At 47.0% G+C, this 20,499-nt stretch overlaps 1 protein-coding gene across 1 annotated transcript in view; it reads left to right on the top strand.

The window, feature by feature from the left end:
• Positions 1-19,787: 19,787 nt before the first annotated feature.
• LOC144175396 (uncharacterized) overlaps positions 19,788-20,499 on the top strand; it is a 30,726-nt gene continuing 30,014 nt past the window's right edge. Inside the window, exon 1 of the mRNA XM_077704478.1 lies at positions 19,788-19,820. Coding sequence (XP_077560604.1) covers positions 19,788-19,820 — 33 coding nt within the window. The remainder of the gene's footprint in view (positions 19,821-20,499) is intronic.

The raw sequence follows: 20,499 nt of genomic DNA on the forward strand, positions 1-20,499 counted from the left end.
CCGCAATGTTGTTTTCAAGTGTTTATCATCATCATCATCATCACCACCACCACCAGCCTATCTACGCCCACTGCAGGGCAAAGGCCTCTCCCATTATTCTCCAATTACCTCGGTCCTGTGCCAACTGTGACCAATTTATCCCCGCAAACTTCTTGATCTCATCTGCCCATCTAACTTTCTACTATGCATTTAATAATTTTGGCGTGTTTTGACGTTGCAGACACTTCGTACCGACAGCAAGTCGTACGTGGGGGCCATCATCGGAAGTTTCGCGGTCCTTTTCATCATGTATGCCGGCAGCTTCATCATGGGAATGTTTTACTACAACGAAGGCATCGAGCCGACAAAACGAAGGTGTGACATACGCCTTCCACGGCCTCTAAACAAGCTCTTACATATTCTGGTAGCAGCCGTTCGCAACTGGGTCTATACGCAAGAAGCCAGCAGAATTGTCGAGGAGAGTTAGTCGGCACAAATCCTGGACCAGGACGATTTTGTCTTCAACTGCGAAGTTTCTGAGGAAGCTGCATAGCTTTCCTTTGTAGCCGTATGGCTGCATTCAGGTGGATTTCAAACGTTCCTTCGCTGACTTTGTAGTGTTGTATTGCCTAAATCTTCTCTACAATTCTGCTGGTTCCTTGCATATAGGCCCGTATGTTTTAGCTTGCAGAAATATCTTTGATTGGCTAAATACACGACGGAACTAGAAATAACATGAAAAAATCGAAGCTTCTTTCTTAAGAGAACTATGCTTAAGACGCGAAGCCTTCTCCCATGCAACCCGAATCAAAGTCAAAATCAAAAATCTTAACTTCTTCGACCGTGTCGGGATGGCGCAAATTTCTCCTGTACCTCGACGCCATCAGTCAGGCATTGAGACATTCGCTTTCAAAAACAAAACAGAGTATTGCAACTTGCGTTCGGTTACCTCTGTTTCGTTTGCGCTCTCCTTATACAGCGAGTTTCTTTAACGATTCAACAGCAAGTGACCTTCCGTGTATTTTCAATGTTTATTTCTGAAGCGGACATTCCGACACGGTATGCCGTTTTGAGCTCTAGTCTTTACTTCTTCGTCACTCAAGCCTAGATGCGGCTAGATGGAGTCCTAACAATTTGCAAATCAGCTTATGTGCCCAAAAATGAACATCATTATCGTTCAAGTAAATTACCCGCTGAAACTTTAGTTTTTAGATAGAAGTCTTGGATGAGTTTCAGGCGACTGAAGGAGCCATAAACCTGTTTATATTACACGCCCTATTTTAAGTGGACCAAGGCCGGAACAAATAAATTTCCGTAGCGGAATCAGAGAACACTGTTAAAAATTTGTTTATTCAACTTGGTGTTGTTTAACCTGTTTTATCTGTTATCTTCATCTTAGGCAGGTTTCTCGCGTTCATATTATGTCCTTTCAAGATGAGCTTTGTCGAAGTTGGGAGCTTAATTCGGGCGTTATGCATTGCAGCACGTTCACCGGTCTTTCTTCGTCGGAGCAAACCAATGTCCGTGAAGGCTTTAGGAATGACGGATAGGTTGCTATGAGCACCGTTATGTTATCTTTGTTTTCGAAAACAGAGCCGACACCCCGGAGTGTCTCACGCGGGCCGCATACGACATTTGCACCTTGTACACCGTCACCAATAAACCACGCATTGTTTTCGCCGGATTTGTGCGCGCGTGTGCGATCTTGTTTTTTTTTTTATTTTGGTGCCACGGTTGGTATTAGGTGCTCACTATTCGTCGGTTTGCTTACCGCTCCCGCGACCAAGGTTGGCCAACGGAGCCAAGTATTATAAACAATCAATTGCTCAGTTTAATTCGTACTGTATTCAAACGCTAATGCGATTTCTAGAGATTTTTTTTCTAGAAAAAATGCGTTTTGAAAAACCTAGTAATTTTATAACTGCGTTTTATACAGAGGTGTCGCTTGTACAATCACTTTATATTGGGCGGGCGTTTTATAGAGGGTGCAGCTAATACAAAAATGTGGCCGTATACCAGAAAAACCGGTAATAAAAATTAAAGCGGATTCGGCCCTCAGAATGTGAGTGGCCAGCCAGCGGAGGTGTAAAGTTTTGCTCACTTGGTAATGACGGTCACAGTGACTTTGTGTTCGGTTATACGCACTGATTGGCACGCTCGCAGGTGCTGACACCAAATTATATAATGTCAAATGGATGCAGTTATGCCGCTGGGTCTTGGTTGGGCTGAGTCGGTAAGGCATCGCTAGACAAATATTTTCAACCCGAAAGGCCTGTAAGCCACCCCCGTCTTAGTATCGGTTCATGGTGCGGGTTCCGGGAGCTGACGTATGTGTTTGTGGCGCAGAATCAGGGCACAGTTCCTGTATGCAGAGAGGCTGTCTCAGAAGGTGTTATTAACAAATGTCTTAGCAAGCGGCTTACAAACTTTGTGCATAAAAATCACGCTATCGACACCTATCAGTTTAAAGTTAGGGCAAGGCACTCAAAAATTCACCACCTTGCTCATTTGGCGCCGATAATGAGAGGGTTTTTTCAATGGAAGCACTGCGTCAAAGTATTTTTTGACGCTTCGCAGGCTTACGACACCTCACGTACACATGTCATAGTACTAGATACATGGCGATGCGGGGTATGTGGCAGAGAGCGTGGGATGGCGAAACTCTAACTTTAAAAGCGTTTTTGGAGCGAAATTCGAAACACTGCTATCAGGGGTGTGCATTCGATAAAATGGTGTACCTTAGGTAGGTTTTGTTTGAGTGCTACTGTGATGCTACTCAATCTAGACTGGGTTTAACGCGTAATGCCGAACTCTTGGATGTACTCACTTTATGCCGATAACACTTAAGCCAGCTAATATTCGGGCAGCTGAGCATTCCGGGAAAGGAACCACAAGTAGGGAGTAACCATCTAGTGCAATAGGCCGGCCGAAAGTAACAAAACGTTGGTCTGAAAAACACTTTGGGCGCCTTTTAGTTAGTAGGGGGAATGGTGAGATAAAGCGAGAGCTTAAAAGGAGGACATTCGTACAGCAGTATTGTGAGTTTCTGGTGAAAGCCGTCAATGTAGCGGCACTTTGGGTTTCCGGGTTAACTGCCAGTATTAATTCAATGGAATAAAAAGCAGCAGTAAACACAGGACACAGAAGACACCGCTGGTTTTTATTCCATTCAAACATGTACCAACTAGCCCAGCCCAACGCCTTGGTATCAGTATAAATTTTATTTATTAGTTACAGTACACTCGAGGCCTATATGGCGTTGCAACGAGGAGTGAGTAATACAAGTTCAAAAATTGTTTGACACGGTCGTCTCGAGTGAAGTACGATCAGTGTTGCTGATGATCGTGGTGGGATGGTGGTTCCATTCTGGCGCAGTCTTCCGCACGAAGGAATTAAAATACAAATTTGTGCCACAAGATGACACGTGAACCTTGATTTAGGATCAATGGGCGAGCAAACAAAACAAATATCTGAAAAACAGTCTCGCTTGATGTCAGGTGAGTGTTATTGTGCCATCCCGACATGGTCGAAGAAGTTAAGATTTTGGATTTTTACTTTGACTCGGGTTGCAAGGGAGAAGGCTTCGCGTCTTAAGCATATTTCTCTTAAGAAAGGAACTTCGATTACAAGGACGGAAATAACTCACGCGTAGTGTATTACTACATGCAGCGCATCCGGGTCCGTCGAAGCGACGGACCCGGATGTCAACGCGCCCTCATTTTGAAACAATATTTTGTTTAATGCGTAACCTCGCCTTCTTTTTGACACCTAGTTGGTTCGTCGTCGCTGCAGGAATTTATGAACAGATTAAGTGCGAGAAAATCACGGAAACGACTAGTGTCACTCTAAAAATACCCGTAGTAAGGCACTTCTTGGCCGCGCGGAGTAAAAATATCCGGCTGGGATTATAGGCGCAGGGGCCAGTTCGGTTGTCGTTTTCAAGTTGTTCACGAGTGTAGTAAAGCATATGTAATGAAAAAGGCACAATTGCTGAAAGGCGAGAAAGAGACATGCCAGATGTACGATAGCAGTTACGCACAAGAAATCGGGCGGCGCGTTCTGAGTCGATACAAATAGTGACAGTGACGTGTCATTCTTTTCTTCCCGTGGTCCAGCACGTCGTCCAACTACGCCGGGCTGGCCATGCTTATAGCCGTGGTTCTATCCTTCCCGGTTTGCTCTGTGCTGATGCTTTTCACCATGGCAATAATGCTGGTGGCGCTCACGCTTACAAATTACGTGTGCCGACCGTACGAGAGCATCGTCTACGACACGCCAGAGATAACCCACATCGCCCTTCTAGATGACGTGAGTCGACCTCCGCCTTGAACCATCTCTAATTAACCATCTCTATTAATCGTTCACCTTTTTCAACCTTATTGCGGACTAAAATATAGCTCCGGCTGCTTTCTTTCACTCGCAACTTGCGGACCTAATCTGTTGCCACAGCTGGTTTGTAGGCGCGAGCCCACCGGTTTGAATATTTTGTGCTTGTCTTCCCAGACAATGCGAGTGATCTGGCCTCGGAACCAGAGCGGCAAGTGGTACGGACAATTCCTTGCCGGGACAACACTCAAGTGAGTCACCCGTTCAATAGCACTTCCCCAGCAAACGCTCTTGTGGTGGAAGCAATGGAGTGTTGCGACCCGCAACATTTCGGAGCTTTCGGTTGTTTCGTCATTGATGTTAGACGGGGAGCACTATACTAGACGCGAGAAATGAAAGGATCACACCTTGCTGCTTCAGCGTTCCCATTGTTGCGCGTCGTTGTTACGAAGGGTTCCAATAAAACCTTATGTTTCTGAATTGGCGAATTCAAGCTGCATTGACACACAGTGTTATAATATAAAGCACTGTGATGGTCAATGAACACGCCTGCATCGCTGAACAGCGATTCACAAGTGTTGGTTGATTATCGACGTTCTCTACGTTGTATGTCACGTGACCTGTAACATTGCAAGGGCGCTAGTGTTTCCGCTAAAATTTCATGCTAGGTGCGCAACCTCTTCAGAAAGTTATGTGGGGAACGAAACAACGTTAAATAAAACGAAAAACATCCAAAAAGAAGATAGTCCCTGAGTACTTCGCACAGAAAGAAAGTTTGTATTTTCAAGGAGGCCGAGCGGACGCCACTATACCGCGTGGTAAACGTTGCAGTGAAAACGTTTACCTAGGCCTGAAATACCACCATAAGCTTACGAAGTAAAGTTTTAGTTAGTGCTGTATAGTACTATACAAAAACTATAATGCTGTTAAATAAATAAATATTTATTCTGGCCAGGGGTGCTTCTTTTGGGCCGTTTTTTATCAAACTGGGTAAACCATGCAGGTGGCTGGCGGATCGTTCGCGAAAGTGAACGAATAAAACTGGGAATGAGAAACAGTTTTTAAGTGGCCGAGGCTCACAATCAAATAAGACGGAGGTCAGCGCCCTTGAAGAAGTGCGTTTTTTTTTCTCTTTTATGGAATGTATGGACAATCTGAATATTTTGAAAGATTTTACTTTAAGTTTTTACCGGCAGTTGGTACTGCAGCACCCGCGGCACATTCATTTTTGTTTCGGCGAACTTCAGGAACGATCTCCCTCAATATCACAAAACTTCCTCAAAATTGTATTTTGCTCTCGTAATACGTACGACAAGCCTTTTAGTTGGCAAAGCTCGTCCAGCGACTGCTACAGAACCATGCAGCAAGGAACTGTTCTTTCTACTGCGCAATTATAACGAGAAAAGTGTATTGCGTATTGATTTACTTAGTGAGGGGGGGGGCATTATTTGTTTTAGTTACTTGTCGTTTAAATGACGGCTGCAAGTTGCGAAAACACGCGGTGAGATCTTTTTTTTTTTTTGAATCACAGCGGTGTCATTACTCTTCACATTCACCGGATATATTATCGTTACCTCACCCGTTCAAAACAATGACAATCGAGGCCTGAATAGGACTGAGGAGGGCCTACCGCGATTCGAGACGTACGTCAGGGCAGCATGCATAACCACACCCGAATGTGAACATCCACTGTTCCGTCCCTCCATCCCTCCCTTTCTTGGTGACCACTCGGGGCGCGCGCTTTTAGGAATAACGTTATTTATTTTTTCTGCGTGTAAAATGCGTAAATATTACTCCAGTATTCGACTTGTACTCTAATATAGGAGTTTATTAAGGGACGCAGAAACTGAGACGCAAATCACATAAAAACATTTCATTCCACTTAAAAAATGTGAAGCTGAAGTCTTTTAGAAGTTGGGAGAATTCGAAATGGAGGAGAGTTGAACAGTTTTAACCGCTGCTACTTTCTTGAAGCAAGTGACTAGCAAAAGCACTTATCTCTCCCTCCGGTGAAGACAAAGATCAAAGCGCGGAGTGTGATTAAGATTAATAAGTACATATCACAACAACAAAAGAATTTACGCACGCAAGCTTTTGCCTCGCGGTTAATATCCTCAGCTATCTCAACACATTACGCATACGTTCATTACAGCCCGCATTGTACTTTATGTGTATTTTCTGCATGTATAAACCCCTCTCATCTACTTGCGGTGGGGTTGTAGCAGCTTGTTTTGAACATTACTATTACGTTTTAAGCTTTTTTAGGAGTGACCACTGGCAGCAAAGCGTCTTTAGGCGTGAAAGTCTCTAATGGGTCGACAGCAAAATAAAACTTGCCAGGCAGCGGTTGCGCCACGCTTAGGTGCGGGCTTTCACGTTAGGAGCGAAACGCTGTGTGAGTGTTAATTGGTGCATAGAGGCGTTCGCGTGTCCTGAAAGGTAGTCGTGACTCTTCGGCGCGAACTAAAAGCTTTATTAGCAATTTATTACCAATAACATGGTCTTCATACACACGCAGGCAGTGCAACGGGGGTAGACTACTCGATGTCCTCCAGGGAGACTACAGGGACTCGGTAAACACGCTGCACCAGCTGACCGTGAGTAATCTGAGCATTTTGTCGAAGGTCGAGTCGTGGAACTTGAAGGATTCTGTTTGTCATTACTTTGTTTGTGAGTGCGTGGTGTTTGCTGAATAAAATTTCATACTCTCATACAATCAAAACGACCCACTGCAATCGCCGCCAGCCATGGTTCTTGGCGGTGACTTAGGTCTGCGGCTGCCAGTCGCGCCAACAAGTTTTGCAGACGTCATTGAAAAATCGCCGGAACGTGCATCGCGAGTCCCCGATGCTTCATCGATTTATTAAGGGCACAGGGTAAGCCCTATACTTTCAATGCATATTTTTGCCAATTTGAGGTACATTTTTCTCGGCATCTAATAAAATTATCGACATAATGTAAAGAACTGGGAACATCCATCGAAATTTAAGTTTTTATAATTTTTGTCTGTTATTATCAACATTTTAACATTATTTAGGCATTAAAAGTTGAGTAAGAGAAATACGGTTGCATGCATATTTTAAATTCAAGCACAGTAAGTATGACAAGTTATGTAGATGACAGGGGAATAAATCAGCTCGTTGTCCTTAAAGATGTCGGAAAGAACGGTACCTATGTAATAAAAAAGCCTTTTGAGATAATTAGAGTTTAAAGTGAGAGAAGAGGGGAAAAACAACACTTTTATTGCCAGAAAACACCGCTGGAGCCATTTATTTAAAAAAAACACCAGCATCGTAATAATTGTCGAAGTCATTTTTTTTTCAGCTTGTAGTTTGTTCTTTTTTTGCCTATTTTGTGCACCATAGCACAGCTCTGTTCGCAAAGTATTTTCGCTTGTGTTGAGCCTCTTTCAGCCACTTGATGGTGGTATTGCGCCCAAGTTTTGATGCGGATGATGTCAAAGTGCTTGCGAGTGCGTTGCTATCATGATTGAACGAAAGAACAGCATTCAACGTTGCAGTCTTGAGAGTGGGAAGCCCAAAAAAGGCGTTTTTTGTACGCGTCTCCGGAGGAAAAATGTGCGAAAAATGTGCAACAGAGTCATTGGATTGCCCTCGCTAAAAAATCGGGCATGCAATAGCTGCTAAGCTACTTCTTAATACAGCTAATTCCAGAAAACCGTTTTGATCTGTAACTGGAAGTTTTTTGATTAAAAAATGACAACACGGAGAACATTCTTAAAGAGGATGTGGTCTCTTACTACTTGCTTACGTAAAAACGGTTTTTGAGCGAGAAATACGACTTTCTAAGAGAAGTGTGAATATGTAAAATGTGCACAAGGAAGTGAACGCCCCTAATTGCGAAGGAAAACAAAGTCATTTTTTTGAAATTGCGCCTTACCCTGTGCCCTTAAAGCACTTTAGGGGCCCGGCTTGTCGTGGTATCTCGTCCGATGTCACGGTATCTGGCCACCGCAGTCCCGCGGCGTCACTCACCCAAACAGAGGCGTAGAAAAGATACCCGCTTTTCCCTTGATTCAGTCTTCCGACCAAAAGCTAAAAAGATACTTGAACAAGAGGTTTGTACAGGCAGAACTGTTCGAAACTCGTGGAACCGCGGGTACTTGTCGTACATGTCCCCATTAGTTAGCGCAAAAAAGCGGCAGGTACAGGCGGCCACAGAATAAACCGGACCGAGCGAGCGGTGCGGGAAAACTATCGGTGCGACACCTTCCGGCCCAGCGCCTGCTGTCGAGGTAGCGGAGGGCGCATGCGTGTCCCTCCCTACATAGAGTTTCTTAGTAAGTATACTGTAAGAAACTCTATGCCTCCCTATAGTTTGTGCATGTAGGTTTCTTTGATTGTGGCTGCAGCACTTCATTCCTCTCGAATGCGACGCACGGCGCATAGGTCGGCAAAACAGAAAGAACTCACTCAAACTCAATCACAATTTTTTTCATTCACGCTGTACTCAATCAAACTCAGACTCAAAAATTTCGTCTGTTCACAAAATCACTCGTACTCACTCATCAAATAGTCATTTGTAATCGTACTCACTTGTTCTCAAACTCATTTGTCCTCACGAGTATTCGCACTCAATCTGTACTCATGAGTACTCACTCTGTACTCAGGAGTACTCAATCTGTACTCATATGAGTACTCAATGAGTACTACTGCTCATGAGTACTACTCATTCTGCACTCATGAGTACTACTCATTCTTCACTCATGAGTACTCAATCTGTACTCATGAGTACTCAATTTGTATTACTCACGAATAATCAACTTATCTGCACTGTTAGCTAGGTCGTACCTCGAATGAAAGACTAAGTAGAAAAAATAAATTGTTTAATTGGTTAGAAAAACACAGGTTACATATAAATCAGGACAGAGGAGGAAAACGTCTGACGCGGTGCACTGTCGTTGGGCGACTTACTGCGCGAAGGCAAGTACATGTGAGAAAGCGAAACGGAACGTAAGCACTCGCGTTGCGTCTGGCGTCTCATCTTGTTCTCAGGCCGGGTCGGGATGAGGGGAGCTCGGGGCTTGTCGGTGCGGCCGTGGCCGTAAACTGCGTTTTTGTGCGTGTCTTCGGGTGGCAGCTTTTGTCGTCCGTTTTCTTGCTTGCACTACTGCTTGCACTACTGTACTCAGGAGTGCATATACTCAAGAGTGCAAGCACTCGCAAAAACAGTATTCAGGAGTATTGTACTCATGATTGCTGTGTACTCATGAGTACTGTATAGTCATTAGTACTGTGTACTCATGAGTACTGTGTACTCATGAGTACTGTGTACTCATGAGTACTCATATTCATGAGTACTCAAACTCATCAGTACTCACACTCATGAGTAGTGTACTCATGAGTACTGTACTCACGAGTAGTGGACTTACCCTTGTACTCACTCGTCATCGTACTCACTGTTTTTTTCTGGGTGTGTGATCACTCATCATCGTACTCACTCGTGAGTTTGAGTACAAATGAGTACAAATGAGTGCACTCACGAGTGAGTACGCCGACCTATGGCACGGCGGCGCCTTGACAGGCGCGCCTATACCGAGCGGCGTGATGCGTGGCAGCTGCCGGCAGCGTGCGCCATGCGCTGACGCCGCGTAACTGTGCGTTCATCTGACAATGATTGTTCGGCGCTCTTTTTATCATTGTATTGACTGGAACGCAAACTGGCCTTGAAGAAAGACTACGATAAAGATTCCCACGTGACTGAACCAGTGGTAGTCGTTATGCGACGAACACACAGTTGATAGCAAGAACTGAAAACAGTGATGTTTATTCGCTTCGGAACAACAACAAGAAAAAAAAACATCGGTGATTTTCCTAGTGGTTCCCCTGATTAATTGTGTGTGAAGTTTCCGTCGTTTTCGATAACTTCACGAATGCGTCGGGGGAGCGACTCATAAAGCGACTTTATGATTTCGGGACGGGAGCGCAGGCGTCCCCATTCATCTTCCACTGCCTGCCACAACTCGTCCGCCGTGCGACCGCAGTCATTTCGTTTAGCGAGATTCATCTTCATAATCCCCCACACATTTTCTATCGGATTTAGGTCTGCCCCGCTCGGAGGCCACCGCAGCTGTCGCACCGCGTGGTCCTCAAGCAGTGAGCTCACGACTCGTGCTGTGTGGACAGCGCTTCGGTCCTGTTGCAGGATGAAGCACCCGTCCATGAACGGGCCGTCCAGGACGTAGGGGAGCAGACTTGTAGTAATAATGTCACAGTACTGGGAAGCATTGAATGGCCCAGAAATTCTGACGAGGGGTCCCAGGCCGTCCGCACTCATTGCGCCCCATACGCTGACGGAGCACCGGCCACTGGAAAGGACGCTTTGGATGCAGCTTGGCTGGTATCTGAAAAATGAATAAAGCGAATTCGTATTCTAAATACAGAAATACATTCAAGAAGGATATCTCCGAGGAAAGATACCCCCAAGATATTCGGAGGGTATACTAGCTAAATCAATGAAAGGACACTCGCCGTGTTTGATAGTTTATATCGACTGAAAGCTGAACCCCCACTGCCACGTAGGCGAACAGTATCCTGTATTAAAACTGTGCTTCCGTTTCATCCACTTTCTATTGCGGGAATTAAAAAAATGCCCCGTTAGCTGATGTGGGTCACCTGAAGTGTTTCCTAAAAAAACAGCGACAAGAAACGCTTCACAAACGGTGCTTTAAAGCTACGATTGAAACGTTTCAAATGAACCCAGCTGAATAAAATTTACAGGGACATTGTATATCGGTTGCTCCGAAATATAGGTATTAACATGCAGTTACGAATTGCTAGCCTTAACAATTACGCTTAGCGTTGCATTCGGGACCCCCCAAGGAATGCTCAGCAATTGTCACATTAAACAGTGCTCCCAATTTGACCTCTTGCGCTATAGTGTTTTATGTATCGTCTAGAATGCACATTACCAGCTACGTTTCACAGTTCAGTTTCGTACCTGCAGCTCATCGGACGCCAAACACGCCGCTGATGATCCCAGCGAGTGGAGAAAGTCGATTCGTCTGTGAATATAACTTCCTTCCACTCGTCCGTTGCCCACTGCTCCACCGCCCGGGCGAACTCAAGCCTTTCCAGCCTCTGGCCGTCCGTCAGGTGCGGTTTCTGCGCTGCCACGCAACTCCCGAGTCCCTCCTCCTTCAATCGTCTTCGAATGGTCTCGCAAGAGACATTCAATGACAGCTCCTGTCGAATTTCTTTTGCAGACAGGAAGGGATCTGCCACAGCGGCTGCGACAATCAGTAGTTCCTGTCCTCACTGGTGACTTTAGGCCGCCCGCTGCGCTCTGCGTCAATAAGTCTGCCCTGATCATCGCGGTAAGCTCGAATAATGCGGCTTACAGAAGTCCTAGACCTGCCGGTGAGGCGGCAAATTTCCCGCTGAGTAGTCCCTTCGATGAAAAAACGCACGGTGTGCCTCCGTTGCTCGATGGGGACACGGGACGGCATTCTTCACGAATCTGGTCATTCAGGACGAGTTACTTGCTTTATGCGCTTCATAGCTATCACTATCCAATGGGTGACATGGAAAGAAACGCCTCATTGCTTTTCGATAGCAATTCACTTACAACGCACAATTGTGTATTTCACTGTATTCTTCCGAAGCGAATAAACCATCGCTGTTTTCAGTTCTTGCTATCAACTGTGTGTTCGTCGCATAACGACCAGCTCTAGTTCAGTCACGTGGGAATCTTTGTCGTAGCCTTTCTTCTTTCCAGTCTTCTTTCTTTCCAGTCAATAAAGTGACAAAAAGAGCGCGGAACAAATATTCTCGGATGAACTCACAGTTACGCGGCATCAGCGCATAGCGCACGCGGCCGGCTGCTGCCAAGCATCACGCCGCTCGGTAGGCCCGCCTGTCAAGGCGCCGCCGCGCGTCGCATTCGAGAGAAACGAAGTGCTGCAGCCGCAATCAAGAAAACCGACATGCACAAACTATAGGGAGGGACACGCATGCGCCCTCCACTATCTCGACAGCAGGCGCTGGGCCGTAAGGCGTCGCGCCGATAGTTTTCGCGCACCGCTCGTTTGGTCCGGTTTATTCTGTGGCCGCCTGTACATTCGAGGCAAAATATTTATAAACAACCTGCGGTACCCGCGTCCATTTAGTTCGGAATTCTGAGTGGGCTGGTTTTTACGACAGTAAGCGAAACAAATTAGCAGTGGCTTAGCTCGGCTATGCCAGTGTATACGTAGCGTGAGCTAAGGTTCAGCAATCCAATCCAATCCAGCCCAGTTCAGTCCGGTCCAGTCACTGCTCCTCGCGCATGCGCAGCACGGCTGTCCAGGAGCTACGCGAAATGGTTATCAAGCGACTCCAGCGCATCGTCAGACTTGGCTACTGCGCAACGGAGGCGCACAGCTGGGCACGCGCCGGCGCGAGTGCGTCTGCCGCGGCTATGACGTCACTCCTCTGGAATGAGCAGACCGGCGAATGGGCAGACCCAATTCTCTACACACCCGTACTCCAACTGGATTAGATTTCCAACCCAATCCAATCCAATTTAATCCAATCCAATCCAATTTGAATCCAATCCAATCCAAAGCTACTCGCGCTTGCGTAGCACGGCCCTTGAGTGTCCACGCGAAACTGCTCAACCCCGGCCAGTGTAGCTTACGCTACAAAAAGTCGCCGCTGAAGAAAAAAAAGAAAAGAAAACGGAGGGCTCGAAATGGCGCAGAAAGGGCTCTAGCACGTGCGAGATGAAAGCAAGCAAGCCCAAAAAGAAGAGCACTCCCGCTCGTGCTGTTCCAGGTACAACGAGAAACAAAACATAAAGAAAAGGGGGTGAGCTGTCCCAGGCGAAGGCGTGCGAGCACTGGGGAGGCGGGAAAATTGAATTGCATCGGACAAACCTCTGTTCACTTCATCAAGAGAGGGGTGCGATGGAGAGGGGGAAAGCGTGAGGGGTGGTAACAAAGAGCGACGGACGGAGCCCATCTCTGGCGAATTACAGCTCTGCACTTCCGACAGCTTTCACGTTGAATTTTAATACCCCGACTATTTGACTGAAGTTCGCGATAAAATTATTATCGTTTTTATTTGAACAATAAGAATAATCATGTTATAGCGAAGTAATTGCGAAACTTTATCGCGGAGCAGGAATTGCGACACGAAACTTGTACTTCATCTTCATGACCTTTTGAACGTAGTAGTATTATACTCTGTTACGAGAGCATACTACTTGATTTGATTAATTGTAGGGTTTAACGCGCCGACGCAACGGAGGCGATGAGGCGCGCCGTAGTGGAGGGCTCCGGATTAATTTTGACCACCTGGGGATCTTTAACGTGCGCCGAAATCTCGCACACACGGGCGTTTTTGCTTTTCGCCTCCATCAGAAAAGCGGCCGCCGCGGCCGGGAATCGAACCCGAGCATACTACTTGTTTGCAGTCCTACGCGGGCGGCGGCTCTAGTCGGGGCTCCATGAACCGGTACAAACCGCTTCGCCCTATCAGAGTCCTTCAATGCTTTACTGGTCACGAAACTGCTCAGTAACTCAATGGGAGAGCTTCATATGCTGCGTTCGGCCGCCGCGCGGTGGCGCCACCATCTCACTGAGGTGACTCCTCAGGCGGCGGTGCGCTGGCTAGAACGGCGGAGACGCGGCGAGTTGTGTTTGTTTTGTGCGGGAAAAAAAAAATGGAACGTGCACCTCGCGCTGTTGTGATGCGGCTGAAGTAGTACAACGACGATGCCGAACACGTGTTGTGTCCCGGGATGTCGTTCCTTGTACAACGATACAACAGAATGTTTCCTTGTTCTGTTCACCGAGCATCGGGGAGCTGCGTGAGAAATGGAGGCTCGCAATTCCAATGCAAGAAAAGGGAGATTTCAGCTTCGATTATAAAAGTGTAACAGTGTGTGGGAGTGCACTGTGTGTGAGAATGAAAAAAAGCAATGTACCCTTTCGAGAGCATCCTGGACCTAGAATTGTACAAGGCTAATTTAAAGCCGGATTTTTGTCAGATCAGTCGTGACGGTGCTTCATTACCTGTTTGCAAACTTGTATTACCTTGCACTCAGGCTCACATGTAAATCAAGCTTTGGGACGTCCTTGTGCTTTTACTTTTCATACTTCCGCAAATTATCCCTTAGGGTTGGTTTTGTTTGTTTTGTAACCGCGCGTGTCCCCTTCCGGTTTTCTTATCTGGCGTTTCAGCCGAAGCGCCCATTTGCTCTTTTTGTCGTACGTCCCATCGGGCAATATTGTTTGATATGAAAAGGGTGTCACCTTGTTGCTAACTTGATATTAGAGAGTTTTAGCATATCGTTACCGTGTTTACGTTATTGTTTACCGTGTTTGCGGGAGTCGACTGCGCAGCACGAGAGTTACCGCGAACGGTAACTTACCGGCACAGGCTTTATCGTCGCCAGCGGCTTCGGGTAACACGGTAAACGGTAACGCAAAAACGGTAACGATATGCTTAAACTGAGTTTTTTGTTTCTTCGACAATGATCTCGATCGTATTTGCATGTCTGAAATTAATAACGTTGCGAGAGTGATGCATGCATAGCAAACGCCGCGCAACTCACTTTATCGACGTTCATCTGTGCACGTCACACTGCGGACTGCTTCTTCTACGTTTCTGTTTCATTCTAGTCTTTTGTGGAGCAGGAGGTCGCTTTAATAAACTTCGTTCACAAAAGCTTAGCGTCGTTCTTGGCTTCGTGGCAATACTTTGTTTCCTCCGAGTGCTGCCCATCGCAGCGCAAAAAAATAAATTTTTATACGCTGGACCGCGCTCCTTTGTCTCCCTTCGTAATACAGAAATTTTTTTGTTGCGTGTGATAACATCAGTTTTATTGATATTTTTTCGCTTCCTTTTTTTAAAGGATTGCAAAGCGTTGAAGCGGAACGACACACGGTGCAACATATATCTCTTCGTGTTTTCATCCTTCGCGTTTCTGCAGCGCTTGTTAGATGTTCTCAAGTATGTACCAACTCATCGAAACGGCAATACTATTGGGCTATCTCTTTTAGCGTTCTGTGCATTCCAGAGCAATGAACGGATTCATTAATAGCCTATTCTGAACGACGCGCACTTGATTTCTTTCAGTTTTTTTATTGTATTATCGATAGGCCAGCAGCAGTCCGTGACGACGGAGCTACCGTATGTGTGGTATTTACAACTTTTGCTTTAATAAAAGCAGCAATAGAGATTTAAAGAATCGTAAACACGACGGCGCAGCGCTTGTGCCAGAGGACGCAGAAGCCGTTGCCGTTCATGGCCGAAATCTACGGTATTTTACTTGGAAAAATAAAACCCCTTTGAAGGCAGGTGATATACACAATGACTGGACTATTCATCGCTGTCTACTACGAAAAAAAGCACACTTAATCAGCGCGCAGACACCAAAAGCAGCGAGCGTTTGCACGCCAAGCGCTGGCCAATATGCCGCAAGCGCGGCGGCTGGATGCCCTTCGTGCGGTGGTGGCGCCTGTAGTGGCGCCCGCGGTCCCTATATGAAATGAGCGCGGAAGTTTCGTGACCAGTAAAGCATTGAAGGACTCTGGCCCTATCCAGCAGAGTTGTTCTTAAGGGTCGGGGTTTTCTAGCTGGGCCTCTCAAGGCTTCTTGCATAGTTGGGAACGTGGAAGGCGCACGTCGTGGCCGGCACGTTCTGTCACAATGTGGTAAAGCGTGCTTGGAACAGCGAATTGCATTGCACGTGGTCGCTTTGTCGCAGACATCGCATGTAATGGGGTGCCATGCAGGAACCAGTTAGTTGTCTAAACAGGGCCGCCGCATCTCAATGGAGTTTGGGGAGTGGGTGCGAGTATAGTTTGTAATTTTGGCAGCAGTGGAAATTGCCAGGACTGGGGGAATGATAGGTTCGGTATGTCTTTCACTGCAAATTCCTGCTCGTGCAAATACAAAACGCATCAAACGCAGCGGCTGACGATATGTATGTGATGCTAGCCGAATAAAATGACAGCCCTGCTTTATAAAGCTACTTGCGCAAGCTAACAAGCCCAGTGGGCCGCAAAAGTCGGCTGCTATTTTTATTTCACCTCGCGCATTTATTTTTTCGGCAAATAAGCATTTTACAATTGTAACGGAAGAATGAGTAAAGCGAGACCGGACCCGTGGCTGCCCAAAACGGGGACTATAACATTAATGACACGGGAATCTACTCGATGATGATAGTTATCTCTGGAGCATACTTATCGGTAGATTAAACATCCTCCCGCGCCTGCAACGCGCAGGTCTGCCCGTAATAGGTGCAAGCGCTTCACTGCGTGCCGAACTTGCTGGCTGTCCAGCTTCCCCAGCTGGCGCTGCGTCTCGAACATGTTCCGGCGATGAAGGTTCTGCTACCGGTGGTCGAGTAGATTTACCTTGGGACGATGCTCGCGCAGAGAGTCACGCAGTATGCACAAAAGCTTGAGTGGCAGGTTGGCTTCCCGTAGCAGTACTCGGAGGCGCCGCTTTGACGCGTCTGGGACACCTTTGCGCTGCGGCACAGCTTGAACGTGCCGATTCAGTACAAGTCGTCTTCAAGGACGCAGAGGTTTTGTTCTTTGGCGCCTCGCGACGCTGCGAGTTTTACACTGCCGCGCGTCGCCTCGCGGCCTCGTATTGCGACCGAATACAGACGGCGGAAAAGTATGTGGCAGGATGCTCGGCCTTGAGCGTATTTCGATGATGGTCCCGATCCTCGCTGTGAACAGTTGGGAACAGCGAATGCCTCACGTGACAGTGCACGTGAACGCGTGGCTACGACTCCGTTGTCCCACAGGTCGCTCAATTCCAACAGGTCGAACCGGCTCGTCCTATTCCATACCCCACACGCGAGAAATTCCTTGCGGGTTTGAACATTTAGTCTGCAGTCATAGTACATTGTTTTTCTGTCTTTATGGTCATTGCATGGAAAACTGTCGTCGAACCTTTCCCCTCTCATATAAAGTAGCGTGGGCTGTAATGACGGCTTGTACCTTTGCGGAGACTTAAGAAACATTGCCGGAGGAATTGGTTTCCATCGTCGTATCTTGTTCCGGTAGGGGCAAGAAGCGCTTTTCGGCGTTGCACGTCGCGTTGGACGAAACGGATTCTTGCACTGCCATCCTGGAGCAGTTGTTCTCGAGAGAAGCTCCTGGCCTCACGCTTTCCGGTAGAGGTTGCGGGCGTCGAAGTGTGCGCTAAGCGGCCAAATCTGCCTAAATTTGCTTCGCCCGCTCCCCCTCAGGGACTGCTCCGGTAAGAAGAGTTACAAACGGATCGTAGTGGTCAAGTTGACAACATGGGGATGGTTCGGGTGACTTTCGGCAGTCATCGCCGTACGGTCCTGAAACCCCTCGCACCAACGTGGATTCACCGTGAAAAGTAGGAGCCTGTAGCCTCGATCAGACAACTGTTGAGGTCAATGTGCGTATGCCGCGCTGAGAAGGGTAGTCTGCATAGGCTAAAGTACCGTTGCTCTTATATCTCATGCCGCACGCCTTCAGAGACTTGAAGCCAGAGCGCAGCAGGTTGCGGGCATTGCATATATTTCCTCTGTACGCCAAGGCGTCAAAGTAATAAGGTTCTAGTACCTTGCGGTGAAGAAGACCGTAGTAATTGCTGTCGAGCTGGTAAATGGCCTCTTCCAAGTCATGCGGAGACGGTGAAGCGACCTGCAGAAACTCACTCGCTGCCTTGCGCAGTCTCGCAATAGCTCCGGGAAGGATGCGTTGCTGCTGGCGCAGCTTATCCATTGCGCGCTTACGATCGGTCATCACTTCATTCGTCATTTCACAGCCATAACTCGGTGAGGGCCATCCCTGGTGCTTCCCTATGAGGGCGGGACTATACAGTCAGCGGCGGCCAACGGCGGCCAAAATCACGGGGTTCTACGAACGTCAAGCTGGAGGGTACGTAGGTGGTCTCCTTCGGCTAGCACGCGGTCATATTCCCGAGTCCTACGGCCCCAAAATGTAACGGAAGAATGATGGAACAAGACCGGTGCCGTGGCTACCGAGACGGGGATGATAACTTCAATGACACGGGAACCTACTCGATGATGAGGGTTATGGCTGGCGCATACACATCGGAGATTCATTAACAATCACACAGTTCTCTCTGAAATCCCACAAGCCCTCAACTTACCAGACTCCACGCTCTGCAAGTCACCCTTACTACGTATCAGCTCGCGTTCTCCTGCCAACAAAATCTCAACCACGTTAACAACCCATCCATGGAGCAGTGAGAGCCTGAACTGACCAGCCAGGCTTTGGAACTTCAAGAAGCACTGGTGCAACGCGCCCCGGATCAGGAGCAGGCTCATGGCCTCCTCTATATAGCAGGCTGACGACATCCCCGTACCAATGCTCTCTGGCTGACATAAATGCTTATTCATTTTCCTCGGCATACTACTTCCACTCTAAATTGGAAACATCATCATGATATGAACATATAGCTCCACCTAGACTAGCACTGTTTAGCAGATGCTAAGTGGTTGTTGACTCGTTAGGCAAGCGACTGGTAAACGAACCTCTTAAAGCGGTCGTAGTTATTCGATTTTACTTTGCGCAGAGTGAAGCAAGGCACCTTCTGCATTCCCTGACAGTCGACCCACGTCTTATATTTACCGTAAGTTTCCGGCTGGCGCCTGCGTGCTTTGTGTGACATATCATTTTGGCGTATACGTGAGGACTGATGCGAGTGTTTCCTTTTTTTCAAGCGCGCGTGTTCTCCAATGTTCTTAAAGTGCTCTGTTTTTGCAATTCGGGCATGTTACATTGACTACAATACAGTTATATTGTCAATTCATTGTAACTGAAAACAGATCCAGGGTAAAAATATCACTGCAAAAAATATTACCAAGGTGGGTCCAGCCCGACATTCGCCCACGTACGGCAGTTTTTGCAATTTTACAGCAACTACACCTTTAAACCTTTCGCTGATTTACTGATTTACGTCATTAGACTGTCATTGTTTGCTTTAATTGAAAAATATTTCAAGAATAATTTCAAGAGTTGCGTCACTATTTTTAGTTATCTGTTTTCTGCTTAGAATAGCACTGACATTTTTATATGTACAGCTGTTTTAAAAGATACACTGGACTCAGATCGAGCGTCAAAATCATTTTTCGGCATAAGAGCACGCTGTTGTGACAAATTTTCGAAAAATAAATCGCGAAATTTGCGCGAGAACGTCAGTGTAAACCTAAATGTTCCCGCAAGTTAGGATGCACAAAAAAAGCTTCGGAGGTATTTAAAACAATTTTTCTAGTGAAATACCATGGTGAAATGATAATGACCATCATCCTGGCGGTACATAGGAACAATTGATACAAAAGGGACAACATTTCTAACCTACAGCGTTCCAAATCGAGGGTGTGGTACCGCCATCACTGTACGTGAAAACGTGCCGCTTCGTGGTCGGCGCCTCTGTCATCACCAGTATGTTGGTGCTAAAATATAAATGCCAACACCACTCACCTTGCAGGTCGATCCTCAGCTGCCGTTTTTTGCAGGTATGAGGACAGCCCTCTGGGACCATGTAGACACGGTGAGGGTTTTTTCGCTTCGTACGTTTCGCGGAAGGGCGAGGGAGGATGTGCCGCGGGTTTGTAGAGTACGCAGAATACTATTTCAGTGGGGGCGGGGCGCACGCGCCAGGAACGCAACCAATTAGAAGAATATGTGCTTGTAGTAGCTAGGTATGTCCTGCGTGGAAGTTACCATAAAATCGCTCACCAGTAAGGGTCGAGAAGTTTCCGTGTGTATGACGACAGCCTGCCACAGCTGAATGGAGGCATGGAAAAAAGTGGGGAATAAGAAATTTTAGCGTTAACTGAACTGTCCAAACCGCGCGAATGGGGGATGGCGAATTACCGGGGTAAGGGTGCGTTCGCGGTAACAAATGTACCCCCCAAAAGGATACGCACGCGCCCACACACACACACACACACACACACACACACACACACACACACACACACACACACACACACACACACACACACACACACACACACACACACACACACACACACACACACACACACACACACACACACACACACACACACACACACACACACACACACACACACACACACACACACACACACACACACACACACACATACACACACACACACACACACACACACACACACACACACACACACACACACACACACACACACACACACACACACACACACACACACACACACACACAC

This window comes from Haemaphysalis longicornis, unplaced genomic scaffold, assembly GCF_048455015.1.
Source record: "Haemaphysalis longicornis isolate Haplotype H1 unplaced genomic scaffold, Haemaphysalis longicornis Haplotype H1 scaffold_3, whole genome shotgun sequence".
NCBI classification, from domain to species: domain Eukaryota; kingdom Metazoa; phylum Arthropoda; class Arachnida; order Ixodida; family Ixodidae; genus Haemaphysalis; species Haemaphysalis longicornis.